The 19949-nt window shown below is 46.2% G+C and overlaps 1 protein-coding gene across 1 annotated transcript in view; it reads right to left on the reverse strand.

The window, feature by feature from the left end:
- LOC142651274 (E3 SUMO-protein ligase NSE2-like) overlaps window positions 1-19581 on the reverse strand; it is a 106343-nt gene extending 86762 nt beyond the window's left edge. The window contains exon 1 of the mRNA XM_075825739.1: window positions 19481-19581. Coding sequence (XP_075681854.1) covers window positions 19481-19496 — 16 coding nt within the window. The 5' untranslated portion in view covers window positions 19497-19581. The remainder of the gene's footprint in view (window positions 1-19480) is intronic.
- Between the last annotated feature and the right edge of the window lie 368 nt (window positions 19582-19949).

Here is a 19949-nt window from a genome sequence, read left to right on the forward strand (position 1 = left end):
CGTGTTTCCGGCAGGTTACTAGAAGTAATAGCCTCAGAGATCAAGTCACGACACGGTCTAATCACAATAATCTGCTGCGGTGCTGGTACCTGGGCACGTCTCCCGTAGTGATGGCAATGGAAGGAGACATATGTACTCCTTTATCTGCCTTCTAGAATAACGAGCACCAAATGGAATTACTCATCACCAGAATCAGATGACACCAATGAAGAACACGTGCGCGATCATCACAAGGGGTCCCGGGTCATGGGTGCTGCCGCCAGCTTGAATGCATTACTGTAGCCAAATGTGGGAATTGCTATGAAATGCGTTTTAATGTCACAGCGCAGCTCCGCTTGCACTTAATATGACATTTACAATCCTCTCAGTTGCTCCTTCGCATCGGACGGCTGTTTTGTAATTAAGACATGGTTAGAAAGTGGAATTTTGTTGTCCGTTTCTAAGGAGCAATACTTTATAAAGTTGGCGAGTGCATAAAGTTTGGGAAGGCCGGGGTTAGGCTGTGATTTTGGGCCCGCACTTCTATACGCAATATAAAGTTGTGCTTGGGCCTAATGACCGTATTGTCCAAAAATAGTGCAAGAGACCAGCTGAGCATAGTAACCAATCAGGTCTGCTTTCAACCCCTTTAATGGTAAGGTCCCATTGGGCGACATTAAAGCAGGCGCTATGTGACGAAAACCGCGCCGGCATGCATTTTGGCATTATGTTTAAATGGATTGTTAACGGTCACCTGGTTTTACGGGTAAAAAACAGCAAAACTGCGGCTATTAACTATCAATTCGAAAACTGCGCCAAGCACCATGCCGATGCAATTCAGCCTGCGTCTTGGATGCCTTTAGGATGTGGCATATTTTAGCCTTCATTTTTCATTACCACATGACGAACTTATTTGTATCTTTATTGGGAAAAAATGGATTTTATGTTTTTCGCTTTACTTTTAGCCATTAAATTTTTTTGTTTTTATGAACTTTAATTATTATTTTTTTTTTATAGTCCCACCAAATTCCGGCTGTTGCAACAGGGTGTCGGTTGTATGTTACAGCTGACACCCACCGTTGGTGTTGCTCCGGAGCCCACGCCAACCCTGCGCCGTAAATTTAGGCCTATTTCACACATTGCGTAAATCTGCAGCACAATACAGTAGCAGCAGAGTGGATGAGATTTGAACAAATCTCACCCACTCGCTGCGGTACGTTTTTTTAAAATCTGACTGATAGTTACGGAAACAGCATAGAGTTACAGTGAGTTACGCTGTTTCTGTAATTCGTGGTCGGAAATTACACGCTTCAACCACAACACAGAGAAGTAGAACCGGGTTTAGGGGGCCCCGTTCTAGATATAGGTGCGGGACCCAGTGGTGGATATCCTGTGGATATGTCATAAATGTCCCTGACGGGAAAACCCCTTTAAGGCCCAGTCACCTGCGCTGTAAATGTGCGGTGCATGGCAAGACAGGGTAAATCTTGCAAAGAGCCTCTGAAAAATTATAGCTGGAATCTAATTGGCTGCTATTGGCAACTGCTCCCTCTTCCCTTGCACTAGTTTTGCTAAATTTCCCAATAAATGCAGGAAAACCTGAGAACGCGGAGGAGCCAGCCATAGGTGCTTATAGCCGAGACGTGCAGAATGTAATATACTGTCCTGAAACAGACCATGATAGTATTCTATACTGCACATCTCGGGTACAAGCACCTATAGTTGGCGCCGCCATGTTCTCCTGATAGGTGGTACTCCCAATTGGTACTCCCATAGATTTCAATAGAGAGATGACCCCACTTATCTGCATTGAAGTGAATGAAGACCACGGAGGTTAGGAGTTGGCAAACGGCCGTCACCAGAGCCCCGTTCTCTTGATAGCGGCGGGGTCTGCACCTATCAGACATTTATGGCATTTCCCGTTGATGCCCATCCAATACACAATGTATATCATACGGGTCTTGCTGTGTATTGTATAAAACCTCCTTCCGTTTCCTGTTCTGCCACAGGCTACCAACGATTCATGAATGGACGTATTCATGCGATATATTTTATGTTCTGGTATCAGACAAGAGTCATAGTCATATTATCGTGTATCTGACTTTATTAGATGTGTTTTGCTGTAAGGCGTGAGTCATGTAGGCCGATGAATGGGCATTGTGTCGAGTATTATCATCACTTTGTAAAGCTTTATATTATATGCCTGGAATACACAGCGTATTCCCTTCGGCTGGGTTCACACTGTGCATTTTAGTTGCATTTTTCACATGCATTTTTTTTTTTTTAATGTAGTTCTGACAGCAGCTCATCAGCAACACGTGAATGGTCTCTTAGGCCAGGGCTACACCAAGACTTTTTGTAGCGCTACTGATTGTTGAACGTTTAGTTACCTTTTAAAATCAAACGATCACAGGAGCACTTCTGCCGCTTCGTTTTAGCGATTGGTGGGGGTCTCAGTGCTCGGACCCCCACCAATCCAAACTTCTGACACATCACTATGACATGTCAGAAGTTTGTTGAACGTTTAGTTACCCTTTAACTCGAGTGACAGCTGCAGTCCACAAGATAGCATGCAATTCAAGGTGTTCATGTGGACTGCAGCTGTCACTCAAGAGTCAAAATTAAATCAATCAAAAAGTCTAGGTGTAGTCCCGGTCTTATACCTTATGACTGACAGCACATCCCCATCTATATGCGGAGCACTAAGTGGGACAAGTCAGAGGGACAACATAACAAAATGTGAAATCACACGGGTGCAGGCAGTAAACAGAGGCTGGAAGGTGATGAGGCCACATGACTGATCTTTCTGCTCTTTTGTCTCCATTTTCGGAGGTTTCAGAGCCCTAAACATCCTGGTTACTGAACGTCCTCTGAGGCCTCATGCACACGACTGCATATTTTATTCCGTAATTACAGACCCATTCATTTCTGTATATTTACCGGGCCGTTGAAAGTTTCCATAAAAAATAGGACATGTCCTATAGTTTTATTTTACGAACCGTGCTCCCATAACTTATAATGGGAGCACGGCACGCAAATGCGGAGGACTGTCCGCGGCCTGCCGGAGCCGTAATCACGGACAGGCCTTACTCCCGTGTTCCTCAATTTTCTATGTCTTTAGTGTCTAGCCTTAAAGGGGAAGTTCACAATGAAGCTACATTAAAAGTAGTGGTCCCATAATGACACCCGCTTTCTAAATAGAAGACGGGTCCGGCTTTTCTAACCTCCAGTGATCGCCTGTTCTGGCCGGGGGAAGCCACATCTGACCAGACATTTCCCCTGCAGAATCCATGAGCAGCTCTCCGTTCTCCTAACGAGCAGGTTTTGTCTTTAAATGTCTGGAGAACATCCATAAACTAAAATTTGCAGCGCCACCACAGGGAATATGAAGTATTACACAGTGCCCATTCACATCAATGTGTTGTCTGTGTAATGTAAGACAGTACAGGTCCTCCAGAGCGAGTGACACTCTTTATAACCGCTCTCTAGTCTGGCCAAGGGATGAGGATCCTGAACAGAGGACCCCCTCAATATACTCAGAATTCCCTAATAGGATGTATGGATATGGGTTTTCAAAACTGGACAACCCCTTTAAGTAAATAATTTTCCTAGTTAGTCAACATTATAGCCTTTGAATACCACTGAACAAATTATATGAAAATATACATAAAGAGTTTAATCAGAGGCTTCAGGGGTCACGTGCTATATTCATGACATCATAGCATCCATGGCACGTGATCGCTAAGGACTCTAATTGGCTGCAGAGGTCACATGTAAACGAACATTGGGCGATTACTGACTTTTTATTCTTTTAGGACCATTGCAGCTTTTTCTTAAAAATTTTGTTGGAATAAGTTGAATGGCCCCTTTAATGATTACGAACTAGAAAATCCACAGCACGCCCTCAATTCTGCCATTATTTTTGTACTCTACATGTGGGCGGGTTTTTTAAAAATTCATCCACATGTATTATACTGTAAATTGCATTTTCAGTGCAGAATCGACACTAATAATCTGCAGCAATTCCGTAGCGTGAATTCCCCCTTCAATGAAGGGACAGGCAGGCAGTACTATAGTGCTAACACTTACAGGAAGGGACAGGCAGGCAGTACTATTAGTGCTAACACTTACAGGAAGGGACAGGCAGGCAGTACTATTAGTGCTAACATTTACAGGAAGGGACAGGGAGGCAGTACTATTAGTGCTAACATTTACAGGAAGGGACAGGGAGGCAGTACTATTAGTGCTAACATTTACAGGAAGGGACAGGGAGGCAGTACTATTAGTGCTAACATTTACAGGAAGGGACAGGCAGGCAGTACTATTAGTGCTAACACTTACAGGAAGGGACAGGCAGGCAGTACTATTAGTGCTAACACTTACAGGAAGGGACAGGCAGGCAGTACTATTAGTGCTAACATTTACAGGAAGGGACAGGGAGGCAGTACTATTAGTGCTAACATTTACAGGAAGGGACAGGGAGGCAGTACTATTAGTGCTAACATTTACAGGAAGGGACAGGGAGGCAGTACTATTAGTGCTAACACTTAAAGGAAGGGACAGGGAGGCAGTACTATTAGTGCTAACATTTACAGGAAGGGACAGGCAGGCAGTACTATTAGTGCTAACACTTACAGGAAGGGACAGGCAGGCAGTACTATTAGTGCTAACACTTACAGGAAGGGACAGGCAGGCAGTACTATTAGTGCTAACATTTACAGGAAGGGACAGGGAGGCAGTACTATTAGTGCTAACATTTACAGGAAGGGACAGGGAGGCAGTACTATTAGTGCTAACATTTACAGGAAGGGACAGGGAGGCAGTACTATTAGTGCTAACACTTACAGGAAGGGACAGGGAGGCAGTACTATTAGTGCTAACATTTACAGGAAGGGACAGGCAGGCAGTACTATTAGTGCTAACATTTACAGGAAGGGACAGGGAGGCAGTACTATTAGTGCTAACACTTACAGGAAGGGACAGGCAGGCAGTACTATTAGTGCTAACACTTACAGGAAGGGACAGGCAGGCAGTACTATTAGTGCTAACACTTACAGGAAGGGACAGGCAGGCAGTACTATTAGTGCTAACATTTACAGGAAGGGACAGGGAGGCAGTACTATTAGTGCTAACATTTACAGGAAGGGACAGGGAGGCAGTACTATTAGTGCTAACATTTACAGGAAGGGACAGGGAGGCAGTACTATTAGTGCTAACACTTACAGGAAGGGACAGGGAGGCAGTACTATTAGTGCTAACATTTACAGGAAGGGACAGGCAGGCAGTACTATTAGTGCTAACATTTACAGGAAGGGACAGGGAGGCAGTACTATTAGTGCTAACACTTACAGGAAGGGACAGGCAGGCAGTACTATTAGTGCTAACATTTACAGGAAGGGACAGGCAGGCAGTACTATTAGTGCTAACATTTACAGGAAGGGACAGGCAGGCAGTACTATTAGTGCTAACATTTACAGGAAGGGACAGGCAGGCAGTACTATTAGTGCTAACACTTACAGGAAGGGACAGGCAGGCAGTACTATTAGTGCTAACACTTACAGGAAGGGACAGGCAGGCAGTACTATTAGTGCTAACACTTACAGGAAGGGACAGGCAGGCAGTACTATTAGTGCTAACATTTACAGGAAGGGACAGGCAGGCAGTACTATTAGTGCTATCACTTACAGGAAGGGACAGGGAGGCAGTACTATTAGTGCTAACACTTACAGGAAGGGACAGGCAGGCAGTATTATTAGTGCTAACATTTACAGGAAGGGACAGGCAGGCAGTACTATTAGTGCTAACACTTACAGGAAGGGACAGGCAGGCAGTACTATTAGTGCTAACACTTACAGGAAGGGACAGGCAGGCAGTACTATTAGTGCTAACACTTACAGGAAGGGACAGGGAGGCAGTACTATTAGTGCTAACATTTACAGGAAGGGACAGGCAGGCAGTACTATTAGTGCTAACATTTACAGGAAGGGACAGGCAGGCAGTACTATTAGTGCTAACATTTACAGGAAGGGACAGGCAGGCAGTACTATTAGTGCTAACACTTACAGGAAGGGACAGGCAGGCAGTACTATTAGTGCTAACATTTACAGGAAGGGACAGGCAGGCAGTACTATCTCTGCAGAATTCATTTTGTAGGCAGAACGATGTACTGGTTTCTCATCAAGGTGACCATTACATTAAAATGAAACCTTAGCATGGCAAAGCTGCTCATAGGACACATTCGGCGCATAAGGATTAAAGCTTAATTTTCAGGGAGTTGCTTTCAGCTTCAAATAAAATCACACGTCTTATAGCTCCACATGGACGTGTTTGTGTTACACGGTTTCCAATTAAAAGATATGTAACGATACAATAAACAGCACATCAACACGTTCCCATAAGAACTCATTTACAAAATATGTGGAAAAACAAAAGCCAAGCAGCGATCCGCTGATCCCTATGATCTCTAAGAAAAACACAAGAAAAGACCTCCAGCAGAAATACAGGGACCGTCACTACCACCAGCACTGGTCCAGCAGAAATACAGGGACCGTCACTACCACCAGCACTGGTCCAGCAGAAATACAGGGACCGTCACTACCACCAGCACTGGTCCAGCAGAAATACAGGGACCGTCACTACCACCAGCACTGGTCCAGCAGAAATACAGGGACCGTCACTACCACCAGCACTGGTCCAGCAGAAATACAGGGACCGTCACTACCACCAGCACTGGTCCAGCAGAAATACAGGGACCGTCACTACCACCAGCACTGGTCCAGCAGAAATACAGGGACCGTCACTACCACCAGCACTGGTCCAGCAGAAATACAGGGACCGTCACTACCACCAGCACTGGTCCAGCAGAAATTCAGGGACCGTCACTACCACCAGCACTGGTCCAGCAGAAATACAGGGACCGTCACTACCACCAGCACTGGTCCAGCAGAAATACAGGGACCGTCACTACCACCAGCACTGGTCCAGCAGAAATACAGGGACCGTCAGTACCACCAGCACTGGTCCAGCAGAAATACAGGGACCGTCACTACCACAAGCACTGGTCCAGCAGAAATACAGGGACCGTCACTACCACCAGCACTGGTCCAGCAGAAATACAGGGACCGTCACTACCACCAGCACTGGTCCAGCAGAAATACAGGGACCGTCACTAGCACCAGCACTGGTCCAGCAGAAATACAGGGACCGTCACTACCACCAGCACTGGTCCAGCAGAAATACAGGGACCGTCACTACCACCAGCACTGGTCCAGCAGAAATACAGGGACCGTCACTACCACCAGCACTGGTCCAGCAGAAATACAGGGACCGTCACTACCACCAGCACTGGTCCAGCAGAAATACAGGGACCGTCACTACCACCAGCACTGGTCCAGCAGAAATACAGGGACCGTCACTACCACCAGCACTGGTCCAGCAGAAATACAGGGACCGTCACTACCACCAGCATTGGTCCAGCAGAAATACAGGGACCGTCACTACCACCAGCATTGGTCCAGCAGAAATACAGGGACCGTCACTACCACCAGCACTGGTCCAGCAGAAATACAGGGACCGTCACTACCACCAGCGCTGGTCCAGCAGAAATACAGGGACCGTCACTACCACCAGCACTGGTCCAGCAGAAATACAGGGACCGTCACTACCACCAGCACTGGTCCAGCAGAAATACAGGGACCGTCACTACCACCAGCACTGGTCCAGCAGAAATACAGGGACCGTCACTACCACCAGCACTGGTCCAGCAGAAATACAGGGACCGTCACTACCACCAGCGCTGGTCCAGCAGAAATACAGGGACCGTCACTACCACCAGCACTGGTCCAGCAGAAATACAGGGACCGTCACTACCACCAGTACTGGTCCAGCAGAAATACAGGGACCGTCACTACCACCAGCACTGGTCCAGCAGAAATACAGGGACCGTCACTACCACCAGCACTGGTCCAGCAGAAATACAGGGACCGTCACTACCACCAGCACTGGTCCAGCAGAAATACAGGGACCGTCACTACCACCAGCACTGGTCCAGCAGAAATACAGGGACCGTCACTACCACCAGCACTGGTCCAGCAGAAATACAGGGACCGTCACTACCACCAGCACTGGTCCAGCATTTTTAACACAACTTAAACCAAACATCGTATAAACCAGAATACATGAAGAAGTTTCCTGAATTGCAGCTTAAAGGGGGTTTTTCCGTTTGTTTTATTTTTTGTATAATTAAAAGCTATACAATTTTCCAATATACTTCCTGTATTGATTCATCAGTTTTCAAGATCTCTGCTTGCGGTTATTCAGTAGGAACATTCACCGTTTACTTCCAGTGTATAGAATTCTGTCCATGGTCATGTGATGGACACACAGGTGCTGGGATCATTAGTAGACACAGCTCTGATACACGTACTGCAACTGCAACGAGCCGTGCACCTGTGTGTCCATCACATGACCATGGACAGAATTTTATCCAGTGGAAGAAAACAATGAATGTTTCTACTGAATAACAACAAGCAGAGATCTTGAAAACTATGAGGAATTAATACAGAACGTTTATTGGAAAATTGTATAACTAACATACAAAAAAAATAACATTAATTTGCTCAAACCGGAAAATCCCTCTAAAGAGGACCTGTCACTAGGTCATAAGTTTAACTTGTTTACTGGCGTGAATAGCGCGGTCTCCCTGATTCCAGCGCTGTTTTTCTTTTTTTCCTGGTTCCAGAGATATGGCCACGGTTTTGTTGGCTCCCTATATGCTAATTTGCTGTAGTTAGCCAACAGGGCGTGAACAACCCTCAAGCTGCCTTGCGACGATTTGTCAGCATCAGAGACAGGGTAGCGAGCTCCACCCTGTTGGCTACCTGCAGCATATAGGGAGCCAACACAACAGTGGGCCATATCTCTGGAATGGGGGAGTCCAGGGAAAAAAAAATAAAAACAGCGCTAGAATCAGGGAGACAACGTGATTCACCCTTTCAACTTATAAGATCCTAGTGACAGGGATAAAGGAGAGGACCCCATAATCCTGAAAAAGGGGATGCATAAAGAGCCAAAGATGGGAAGTCTTAAAATGTGTAGACAAGACATAGGGGGCATAACCGTGGAGGTGGGGAATGTGAAGAGACAGAGAACGGGGAGAGAAAGTTCTGCGGAAGAAGCAAACAATGAAGACGCACGTAGAGCGGCAAAGATCAGAATGGAAGTGCAGGGGGGGGGGACCTCAGGAAGAAAGCACAAAGTGACGAGCAATGTATAAGGTCACCCCACTAATGTACCATAGGTGGGGGGAGGACTGAAAACCCGCTGGCTTTTTAATGGGAAACTTCTTTTTCCTTGTCAGATGTCTCTTCAGTCATTTGTCACAATGCAGCATCCTCAGGTATTCCTGTTATTTTATAACATTTTATCCATAATCTTCTCTATATGACTTCATAACCGCCAGGAAAGAAGCATTTACAAAATGACACTGAAGAAAAAATCCTCACCAAAAACATAAAAAACGCATGTAAAAAATGCCATCAAAAAATGCTGCTGCTTTTACGTGCAATTTTTCATGAAGTTTCAAAGGCCAGATGAAAACCTTGTGTGAAGGAGTCCAAAAGCTGCTCATACACTCAGGGGTCGTTCAGACGGTCAGTGATTTTCACGCAGTGCATGAGCGCTGCATAAAACGGTCCTATACATGCCCGTGTTTCGTGCAGCACCCACCCATTGATTCGCGCAACTGTAGTAAAAAGAATGAATGAAAACAGAAAAGCACCTTCTGCTTTTATGTTTGTAAACATAAAAACAGAGTGTCATAATGATGCCGGCTGCGCGAAAATCACACAGCCGCGTACCATATGCTGATGCCACACGGAGCTTTTGCGCACGCAAAACAGACACGTTCGTGTGAATAAGGCCTTAGGGTAAGGCAACACATTGCACCAGTGACCCAGCCGAGATGAGGCCAACAACCGCGCTGGCCCCATGTTCGGAGCGGCTGTCAAATAGTCTGTTAATGGCCGCTCGTTGTTGCGGGAAAATTGGCCATTTACCTGGAACAACGCGCAGTCACTAACAGGATATTTGACAGCCGCGCCGGACATTGTGCCGGAGCAGTAGTTGGCCGCATCGCTGCCCGGTCAGTGCCGCTCCGTGTGGCCTTACCCTTACAATAACTGTTGGCCGACAGCTATTCCTCCAGATTTCACCACTTACATGCATGTTTTTGCTGAGCTGAGCGTACATGTGTTTTCAAAGGGGAGAGGAGAATAAGCCGCTGCCAGACACCTCTGACTACCGCTCATCTCCTGTGGGAAGAAAGGATTGGGCGTATCGAGACCCAACATCGGAGGAGAGTCAGGGCCTCCTGATACTCATCCTGTCCCGCCGAAACGCAGCTGTTTCTTTATCCGTCATGGAGTTTAACGGACAGCGAGCAACTGTTTCCTGCTATTTCACATATATACATAATAAAATGCAACTGAAGTGCCAGAAAATAAATCTACATTGTCACCCGTCTGCTCAGGTCACCCGTTGTGGCCCCAGCACCTCATGGAATAAACATTGGACAATATTATGGCAGCAAAGTGCATGTATTGTGTTCTATGTCTCAATTGTTCCATTCATAGACAGACGCTGCTGTTCTGCTGCCAAAGACAAAAGGTGTGGAGCAATAACGCACAACAGTCCTCCCTTTATTTTGTGTTAGAAGTGGAAACAGATGTGGTATGAGCAAAGCTAAACACTGCAGGTTATGTCATAATTAACCGATCACGTCTGACATAACCGGGCAGCGGCACCAGCGAGCGCTACTGCCAGGAAGGCGGAGATCCAAAACTGTAATCAGTCTGTACAAGGTGCCAGCTCCATAAGAAAACGCTGACCAGTCTGCATTGAACATGTCCCGCAGATCGCATTGTTCTAGCTCTGATGGTCCCACGTGGCTCACCCAGTGCACACCCATAATCCAAAAACATGTCCAAAAATCATTGTGGAAAAACAAACATCCCATTAAGGTTGGTCTCCCAAGAACAAATTAAGACGTTCAATATAATCGAACAGGAGTTGATTGTTTTAGAAAATTCATTTTAAAATACCCTATTTGGGAATTCTCAGTTAACAGAGGGGGGGGGGGGGGGTTCCTCCTATCCAGGACCCTCATCTATAAACCAGAGTGAAGAGCAGCTACAAAAAAAGCATTTCCTGCTCGGGAGGACCCAGCACGTCCATATATAACACAGACAGCCGAGAATGGTGTAATTCACTTTTTCTCCTGTGGTGGCGCTGCAGGGTAAATGAACCATTACTGCTGGGTTGCCCCTTAGATTATAGTTAATTTCTGACCATCCTGGCAGAACACCCTGTGATGAGCTTCTAACAATAAGATAGTGTCCAAAGGGGAAAACCCCTTTAAAATGTTATACCAATCTTAGACATTTATGGCATATTAATAGGATTTATGGCATCTCCAGAAGGGTCACCCGATCCCTATCCCGGCACATCCAAGTGGAGTACGAGTGAAGAGGTGGTGCGCGGCTCTCTCTATTTTGTTCTATGGGAGTATCAGAAACAATTAAGTGGGCTCGGCCGTCACAGGCGGGTGACTCAGCCGCTCCCCATAACGAGTACTTCTTAGAAATGTGGGTGACTCAACCCCGCAACCACATGACCTCAAATTAATAGCAGCATCTGAATCGAAGGATCAGGATAAATAACCAAGCAGGATAAATAACCAGGAAACATGGTAAGTGTGGCTGCTGTGATATAACCCTCTCTACCACTCTAGTGCATACTAACAATCCTCGTAGGGACTCTGCTGAACACAGATGTGCGGCCAAATTCTGAGAACAGCCATAGAATAGCCTACTGCCAATGTGGGGGAGCCAACCATGGAAGTCACCGTAACTCCCATAAATTTGAATGGACAGAGTCGCGCACTTGTGCAGCCACCCCCCTATTCAATCTCCACCCGAATGTGGCGGCTGCCCCTCCCCACCTATCAGACATGAATGGCATCCTGTGATGGGGAAACCCCTTTAAGTACTGGTACTGTCCACTCATTCACATTTCTAGACCCCCTTAGGGTACTCACACACGTGGCAAATTTGTTGTGGATTTTTCAGCAGCAAATCCACGCACAAAATCTGCATGTTTTAAGTGGGGAATTTTCCTGCGGATTTACCGTGGATTTCACCCCTTCTACATTGAAGAGAGTGAAATCCGCTGTGAACATCCGTAACATGCTCTGATTTCCATGCAGGAAATGTTCCGCCGCATGTGGATGACATTTGTCCATCTCTCATCCACGTGGCAGGTACTGTAATCCGCTGCAGATTTTCCGTGTCTAAATCGGCATGGAAAATCTGCAGGTTTTCCGTCCCGTGTGTACTGCGCCTTTGAATTATTTTCTGATACAGAGAAAAAAATCCAAGACCGGGAGTTATATCACAGTGTGCGACCTTCTTAATAAGACATCTATGATACAAGGCTGGGGGGGGGGGGGGGACTTTGCTTTCTCAGCCGCTGTATTAATAGTTTTTCATGTGCAGCCTCTGACGTTCTTCAGTAAAGATCCCGACATTGATTATTTTACTTCTATTCTTGTTCTGTGTATACAGGAGAGCTGCAGTATATCCAGCTGTATTCCATGTTTGTGGCAGCTTCACAGAGATATAGCAGAGCCGGAACAGAATGTAGAGCAGATCTAATCTACGAATCAAACAGCGATGTGGTTACCGATAATAACAGCGGCGCGAGGACGAGTCTTCATTCAATCCTTCTGCTGCTCCATGAGTGACACTATTCACACCCGGCAGTCAAATCTCTTTTTTGCCACGTTTTATGAATAATCGCTGCTAAAAACACAATATAAAGACAACTGTTGAAAACCCTTTTTGGGGTAGTGGTCCCCTCTTATCCCCCACAGAGCAGATGAGAAGAACGGTCTCCTCTTTCTACATCCCATGAAGGTTAGGAGATGATCCGCTCAGTATTTCCGCAGTGTGAGGATGAGATTTGTTTTATCTCATCCACTTTGCTGCTACTGTATTTGCTGCGGATTTTCCGCAACAAATTCCACGTTTTCACGGCTCAAAAAACGTCCCAAAAAGTGTCCTGCACTTTTTTGACGCGGGCGTATTTTAATTACACCTCGTCTGAACAGAACATCGTAAAACCCATTGCAAGCAATGGGCAGATGTTTGCAGACGAATTGGAGCAGTCTTTTCAGGCGTGAAACGCCTGAATTACGTCTGAAAATAAGTTGTGTGCACATACCCTAAGGCTTCGTTCACATCTGCGTCAGGGTCACGTTCTGGCGTTCCCTTGGAGCTTCCAGTCAGAACGGGACCCAGACTAAAACCAACTGAAACCATAGGTTTCCGTTTGCATCACCATTGATTTCAATGGTCACGGATCCGGTGGTTTCCGTTTGTCTCAGTTGTGTAAGAGTTCCGTCGTTTTGACTGAATCAATAGCGTAGTCGACCGCGGTATTGATTGCGTCAAAATGACGGAACCCTTGTACAACTGAGATAAACGGAAACCATTGGCACCGGATCCGTCACCATTGAAATCAATGGTGATGGAAACGGAGACGTACGGTTTCAGTTGGTTTTAGTCAGGGTCCCGTTCTGACTGGAAGCTCCAACGGAACGTCAGAACGGGACCCTGACGCGGATGTGACTAAAGCCTAAGACCAATCTGCCGACAAAGGCTATTTTAGGATAGCCAGGCCTGTTTCTGCTGCTCTAAAGCAAGAGGACTGTAAAGCCGACCATACATATGCAATAGCTATTGGCCAAACGTCTGACCGGCTGACTGCAATTTCACCCGACCCCACCATAAATATGCACCAATCAGCCATAACATTAAAACCACTGTATTCCGCTGACGGTTTTGCATGACGACGGACGGCAGTTTGAATTCCCTACTATATACACTGTAGAAAACGTGTTTATTTAGCACCCAATGTCCCAGAAATCCTGCTAATCTGATAGGAGACTAAATCATCCTAATGTTGAATTAGTGGGAATTTATTCTGCCACTAGACTCGCTCTTCCCTCTTTTTGGGGTGTCTCGTGAGGTTCTTCTCTCCTACCACTTCCTGTGACGTCGGCTCATGTCCTGTATGTTATGTATCCGTCCATCTAGAGATTCAGATTTTCCTTTGGAATTTCTATCATCTGGGAGACCCCAGCATGGTGGATTATGGGTATTTTTCTGTATAACGCCTCATTCAGATGGATTTATTGTACCTGGGTAACATTCGGACCCCCCTGCCTAGATCCCTGTGGCGCTTTAAGTTTGGTCCAGCTTTTCAGGTTTGGGAGGGGTATCCAGGTGTTGCATGCGGCATACAGACAGTTAAACATGGGCACATTACGCCCGTCTGAATGAGGCCCTCCCTATTATATACGTAAATGGCGGTTTCGTCCTAATCTATTTGTTGAATGAAAACTATATAGAGACTCGCCGTGAACCTTCTCAACTGATCTTTACTGATCTTTAGTCTTTTCTGCTTCCACTTCCTCAGGTAATCCTCTTAAGAGACTTAGGGAGGAATCTCTGAATATTTGCTAATTTTCTTGTCAAAACAGCCGTGCAATTTCCCACGTCGGCGATGAAAAGATCCGTCTGCCCGGCTTCCTCTGCTATGTAATGCCTTAATAACAGCAGACATTGGTGGAGTATTGGTATAACTTCTTCCATCTCATTTGCTATAATTTTTATTGATTTTGCAGCGTAAGTACAACACGTCACAGCGACACAATGTCACGGATCGGTGCGGTTTGCGGATGTGTTGTACAGTGGTGTAACTTTCTGTCTACGTTACTGTATTGTCAGGATGATGAATGAAGCTTTTGTAGTGATCCTGCCGGGTTTTTCTTAGCTCAGCTCCTTTTGTTCTGGGAATGTACACAGAAGCTTCCACCTGTGATCGCTCTTATGATTGTGTGCACGAGAGCCCCCCCTCATGTGTATATTGCGTGAAAACAGCACCAGGAAGGAAACGGTGTCTAAACACTCCTGCATTCAGAACCATGTACATGTGGACGCTTCATTGTCTTGTCTACCTGTGGGGTGATAACCCGGAACATCTACCAAGAATACATCAGGCTTGTACCAACGAACAGCAAGGCTGCCATTATGTTTCTTATTATTATTAAGAATCTTCCAGTGCTTCTCATTAAACCAAAGAAGAAGTAAGGACCAGTAGGTACCCCGTACGCCACTGTATGGTACCTCAGAAATAGTCTCCCCTAAAACAGAGCCGTACCTGCGATGATGGCGAGTTTAAAATTTCGCCTTAGGCGGCGGAAAAGTTAAGGCCTCATGCACACGTCCGTAGCCATGTGCACGGCCGTGATTTTCGGGTCGGCCGGCAGCGGACTGTCAGCAGCGAGTCGCCCGCAAATCGCGGGCCATGCACATGGCCGCGGCCATTATATTCAATGAGCCTGGACACGGCCGTAATAAGGCATGCCCGTTCTTTCTGCGGTCCAGGCTCCTGGGCCATGCAGGGACCGTGAAACCCACGGTCGTGTGCATGGCCACATAGGAATGAATGGGGCCGCAATTCTCCCGTGGATTTTCGGGGGAATTGCGGCCGCAAAAGCACATTCGTATGAATGGGGCCTAATTCTTGCCAGCTTGTTTGCTGCACTGCCTGCTCACTTGCTTTTTGCCTGATGCGGTAAATCCCTGGTCACAAACCTGAACTGAGCAAGAGTCGGGGGTCGTTCAGTACTTTAAAAAACTAGGTCTACACGGGCAGATTTAGGCCCATAACGAGCTCCAATCGCCGTTATAACGCCTCATTCACACGACCGCGTGTGCCGTCCGAGTCCCGTCAGTGATCCGAGGAAAGATAGGACATGTTCTATCTTTCCTTGGATCGGACACTCGGACCATTTTTTACGGACCCGATTCACCCGCTAAAGTGAATGGCTCCGTGAAGACTATCAGGTGCCACCAAAACGGCCTGAGTGGCACAACGGTCGTGTGCATGAGGCATAACAAGTCAACGCTCGCTTAAAGGCCCTTTTACATGGGCCAATGCAAACAGTACGGGGACGAATGATTATCAATATGATCATTTGGTCCCCCAAACGATTTGCATATTGTCGACAGCATGTCCCCTGATTACGTTGGAGATGACAACGATGATTTTTTTTAGGTTACATAAAACGTGCGAAAAGCCGACAAACAAGTTGATCATCAACATGTCTAGACAGGCAATGATTGGGAACGAGCATTCAAAGAAAGATTGTTCGGCCGATTATCGTCTCGTGCAAATGGGCCTTTACTCAGTACTAGCCAATGAGTGGTCGTACTACTGTGGTAAAACAGGAGAGGACTCACCAATGGCTTCTGTATCACCTGCTCCACATGACGTTCAACCCCCCCCCCCCCCACCCAGCCTTCAAACAACAGGGGGCTAGGATTGGCCACAGTAAACAGTGCATCACATTAAGGGCAAGTAGATGCATCAGCGGGCGCTGTATTATTGAAGTGCCTGCGCTGACTGGTACCTCCCTGCAGTATTGTGTAGTGTTATATCTGCTATACTGCCCTCTACCAGTGCCAGGATGGACTGCTCCTTCGGTGAGGTTCCATTTTCTTTATATTGTACTACTGTGTGCACTATACAGAACCCTAACAAAGCTTCTATCCTCAACATTGAAAGTGATTCTCCAGGGCTCTCTGACCTGATCTTTATTTTTTTGGGGCCTCGTAACCAATTATACGTTTTCCAAAGTTATGCTTTACAGTTAATATTTAATCTATTGATTTTAATGCGTGCCATTTAATACTTTTTCGTCGCTGAATGGAAAACAAGCAGTTATACAGCCCCCCCCAGATATTGTCTGACTATGGGAACCCCCCCCCCCCCCAAAGCAAGAACCTCACTCGCGGATAGTCTCAAAGAAGACAAGTCTCGTCAAAAGAACACGAACATAGAAATCTCACAGAAGTCACATGATCTGCGTTCTCAGATGGCACGATGTTAGCCGCGTTGTCATTCATTTCCCGTAACTCAGTAAGCTGCATTCTTCCGCAGGACAAGCAACGAGAACACGAGAAAAAGTCGAAAACTTTCTGCAATTTCATCAAAGTGTCGTGTTCTTCCCCTGTCACGCTGGATACACGACTTCTATAAATACCGCAGCTCCGAACAGTTTTAACTTCTGATAGACTGACAGATAAGACGACAGGCGTAAACAGAACTGACACACCGATGATTGTTTTCAGTACGGGACAGTTGTCCTGCAGCGTGGCAGGGACTCCTAGCATCGTACATAAGTATGATGCTAGGAGCCCGGCTCCCTGCACTGTGTTCGGTCCGGTACTTGCGGCCGAAATACGTCCGTCAATTACGGACGTAATTAGTGTGTGTGCACATACCCTTAGGGTATGTTCACACGACCTATTTACGGCCCAAAAAACGGCCGAAAAATCGGAAGCAGAACGCCTCCAAACATCTGCCCATTGATTTCAATGGGAAAACTGCGTTCTGTTTCGACGGAGTGTTTTTGACGCGTAAAAAAAACGGCCGCCAAAAAGAAATGCAGGATACTTCTTAGGACGTTTTTGGAGCCGTTTTCCAAAGACTCTATTGAAAAAACGGCCGTAAAAAAGGCAGCGAAAATCGCGAGTGGCACAAAAAACGTCTGAAAATCAGGAGTTTTCTCTTGTATTTTGAGACGTTTTTGACTCTGCGTGTGAACATACCCTTAACTTTACTGCTACTGTAGGTCTTCCAAAACCCCCGAGCAGTTCTCCTCCAGTATAGTGGGGGACTGCTGGTCTTTACATGGGGGATTAATAGTACAGCAGCCCCTTTGACCTCTTCCACAACAGCGTCACCTCTGACCAAGAGCTGTAAAGGAATTGTAATACAGCCCCATCCACATATTCACCTGTATACAGGTCCTATTGGGCTCTATAAAGTCTGTACATTTGTAATCCGGTCACTCACCATAGACCCACGGCTCTGTCCGCACCACATTTTTTGCCATACAGTTGAGGAACATGGTTTTTTGTTACTGTATACTGCAAGAAAAGTGTGCAATAGGAAACCTATAAAGCCGAATCCTGTTGCCATAGACTTCCGAAAGAAAATCGTAGCAGGCGCACTTTTCTGTGCTGTCAAAAGTAGGGTTGTCACGATACCAGGATTTGGACTTCAACACTGATACTTTGTGTAGTATTGCGATTCTCGATACCAAAACGATACTCTGCTAACTATAATACAAAAAAAAAAGTTCTTACATTTTCTGATGTGAGGCACGTGGTGTGATGAATTTTGAACCTCCATGTGGTAATTTACCCCATCATGTTCCTCACAGTCATAATGGACATCATAGGGTTAATGTACATGATGGGGTTAATTACTATTAATGTGAGGCACATGGAGGTTCAAAATTCATAATGCCACGTGCCTCACATTAATAAGTGAAAGAAAGCATTTTTATTTTATTTTTTTACAGCGCACAAAATTTGTTGCGCAGGTTATTACGGTCGCGCCTAATGTGAGTATATTTTATGTTTTGAGACTTTTATTTTATGGTTTATTGTAAAAATGTGTATGTGTATTTTACGTTTTTTTTTTTCCCTTTTTTTTTTTTAAACTTTAATGTACTGGCATATATCTATACACTTATAGTACACAGGCAGTTGTTAGGACATACCTAAGTATGCCCTAACAGGAAATATGGTCAGACAGCCCTGGGGTCCTTCAATGTATACCATATATGGTATGTCCCTTGATCGCGTAACAGGGATTCCCTGTGATGCGATCCAGGGGGCATCCCCCCTTTGCATTTTCCTCTTAAATGTTGCGGTCAGATTAGATCGCAGCATTCAGGGGAATAGCGGTGGAGATCAGAGGTTTCTCTAATCTCCATCGTTAGAGTGGGGCTGCGGCTGTGTAATACAGCCATTGCCCCGCTCCTGACAAAAAGTCTGCGCGTGGTCAGCATGAGGTAATGCTGCCGGCGCTGCGCTAATGAGCCGCAGCGCCAGCACTAAAGACAGAACATGAGGGTGTTTTGCAGAGCGCCCGCCATGTTCTCTGTCTTCAGGGACGGCGGCCGCGCCGCTCATTAGTGCAGCGCCAGCCAGATCACATCATTCTGACCACGCGAACACTTGTATTACACAGCCGCAGCCCCGCTCTGACTACATTCTTGTGTTACAATACTAAGTTTAACGGAATTGAACAGAGGGTGCACGGAAACGAAATAGTGATCGATATTTTGATGCATCGTGTGACCCTAGTCAAAAGGCGTCCAGACGTATTGTAATATTTTTTCCAAGGGAAGTCAATTGCAACAGGATTCAACTGTAAAGTTATCCTACTGCATGCTTTCTTGCAGTATACAGAACATAAACACATGACTCAACTGTAAGGCAAAAACGTGGTGTAAACAGAGCCTTAAAGGGAGTCTGTCGGCAGTTTTGTGCGATATGAGAGGGGGAGGGCATTTTTACGATACCTTTTGTCTCGGTCATGCAAGTTGCATGACCAAGAAACCGATTTTTAATAGCCCTGGAGTCGTGGTTGCAAGTGCCACTGAGACTGGCACTTGTGGTAGTGCTCCTGGATTCTGCTCACTGCAGGCTGCTAGCCCCGCCCCTCTGAGTGACGACTCTAACGTTCTCCTGATTGGCCGCTAGAGCAGTCACTCAGAGCAAAGACTGGCACTTGCAATCGGCGCGCCGAGGGATTCAAAAGTCTGTTTCTCGGTCAGGCAACTTGCATGGTCGAGACAAAACGTTTGTTTACAATGCCCTTCCCCCTCCCCTATATATCTCTATTTAGGCAGTTTTGAGGCCTCAAAACTGCTGACATATTGCCTTTAAGCTGGCCATACACAGACAAAAGTCACTTGAACGAATTAAAAATTCGGAGGGATCGGCCATCTAGCTAATGCGCACAATTTGGACTGAACCGCACTACCAGGA

This window comes from Rhinoderma darwinii, chromosome 5 (genome assembly GCF_050947455.1).
Source record: "Rhinoderma darwinii isolate aRhiDar2 chromosome 5, aRhiDar2.hap1, whole genome shotgun sequence".
Lineage (NCBI taxonomy): Eukaryota > Metazoa > Chordata > Amphibia > Anura > Rhinodermatidae > Rhinoderma > Rhinoderma darwinii.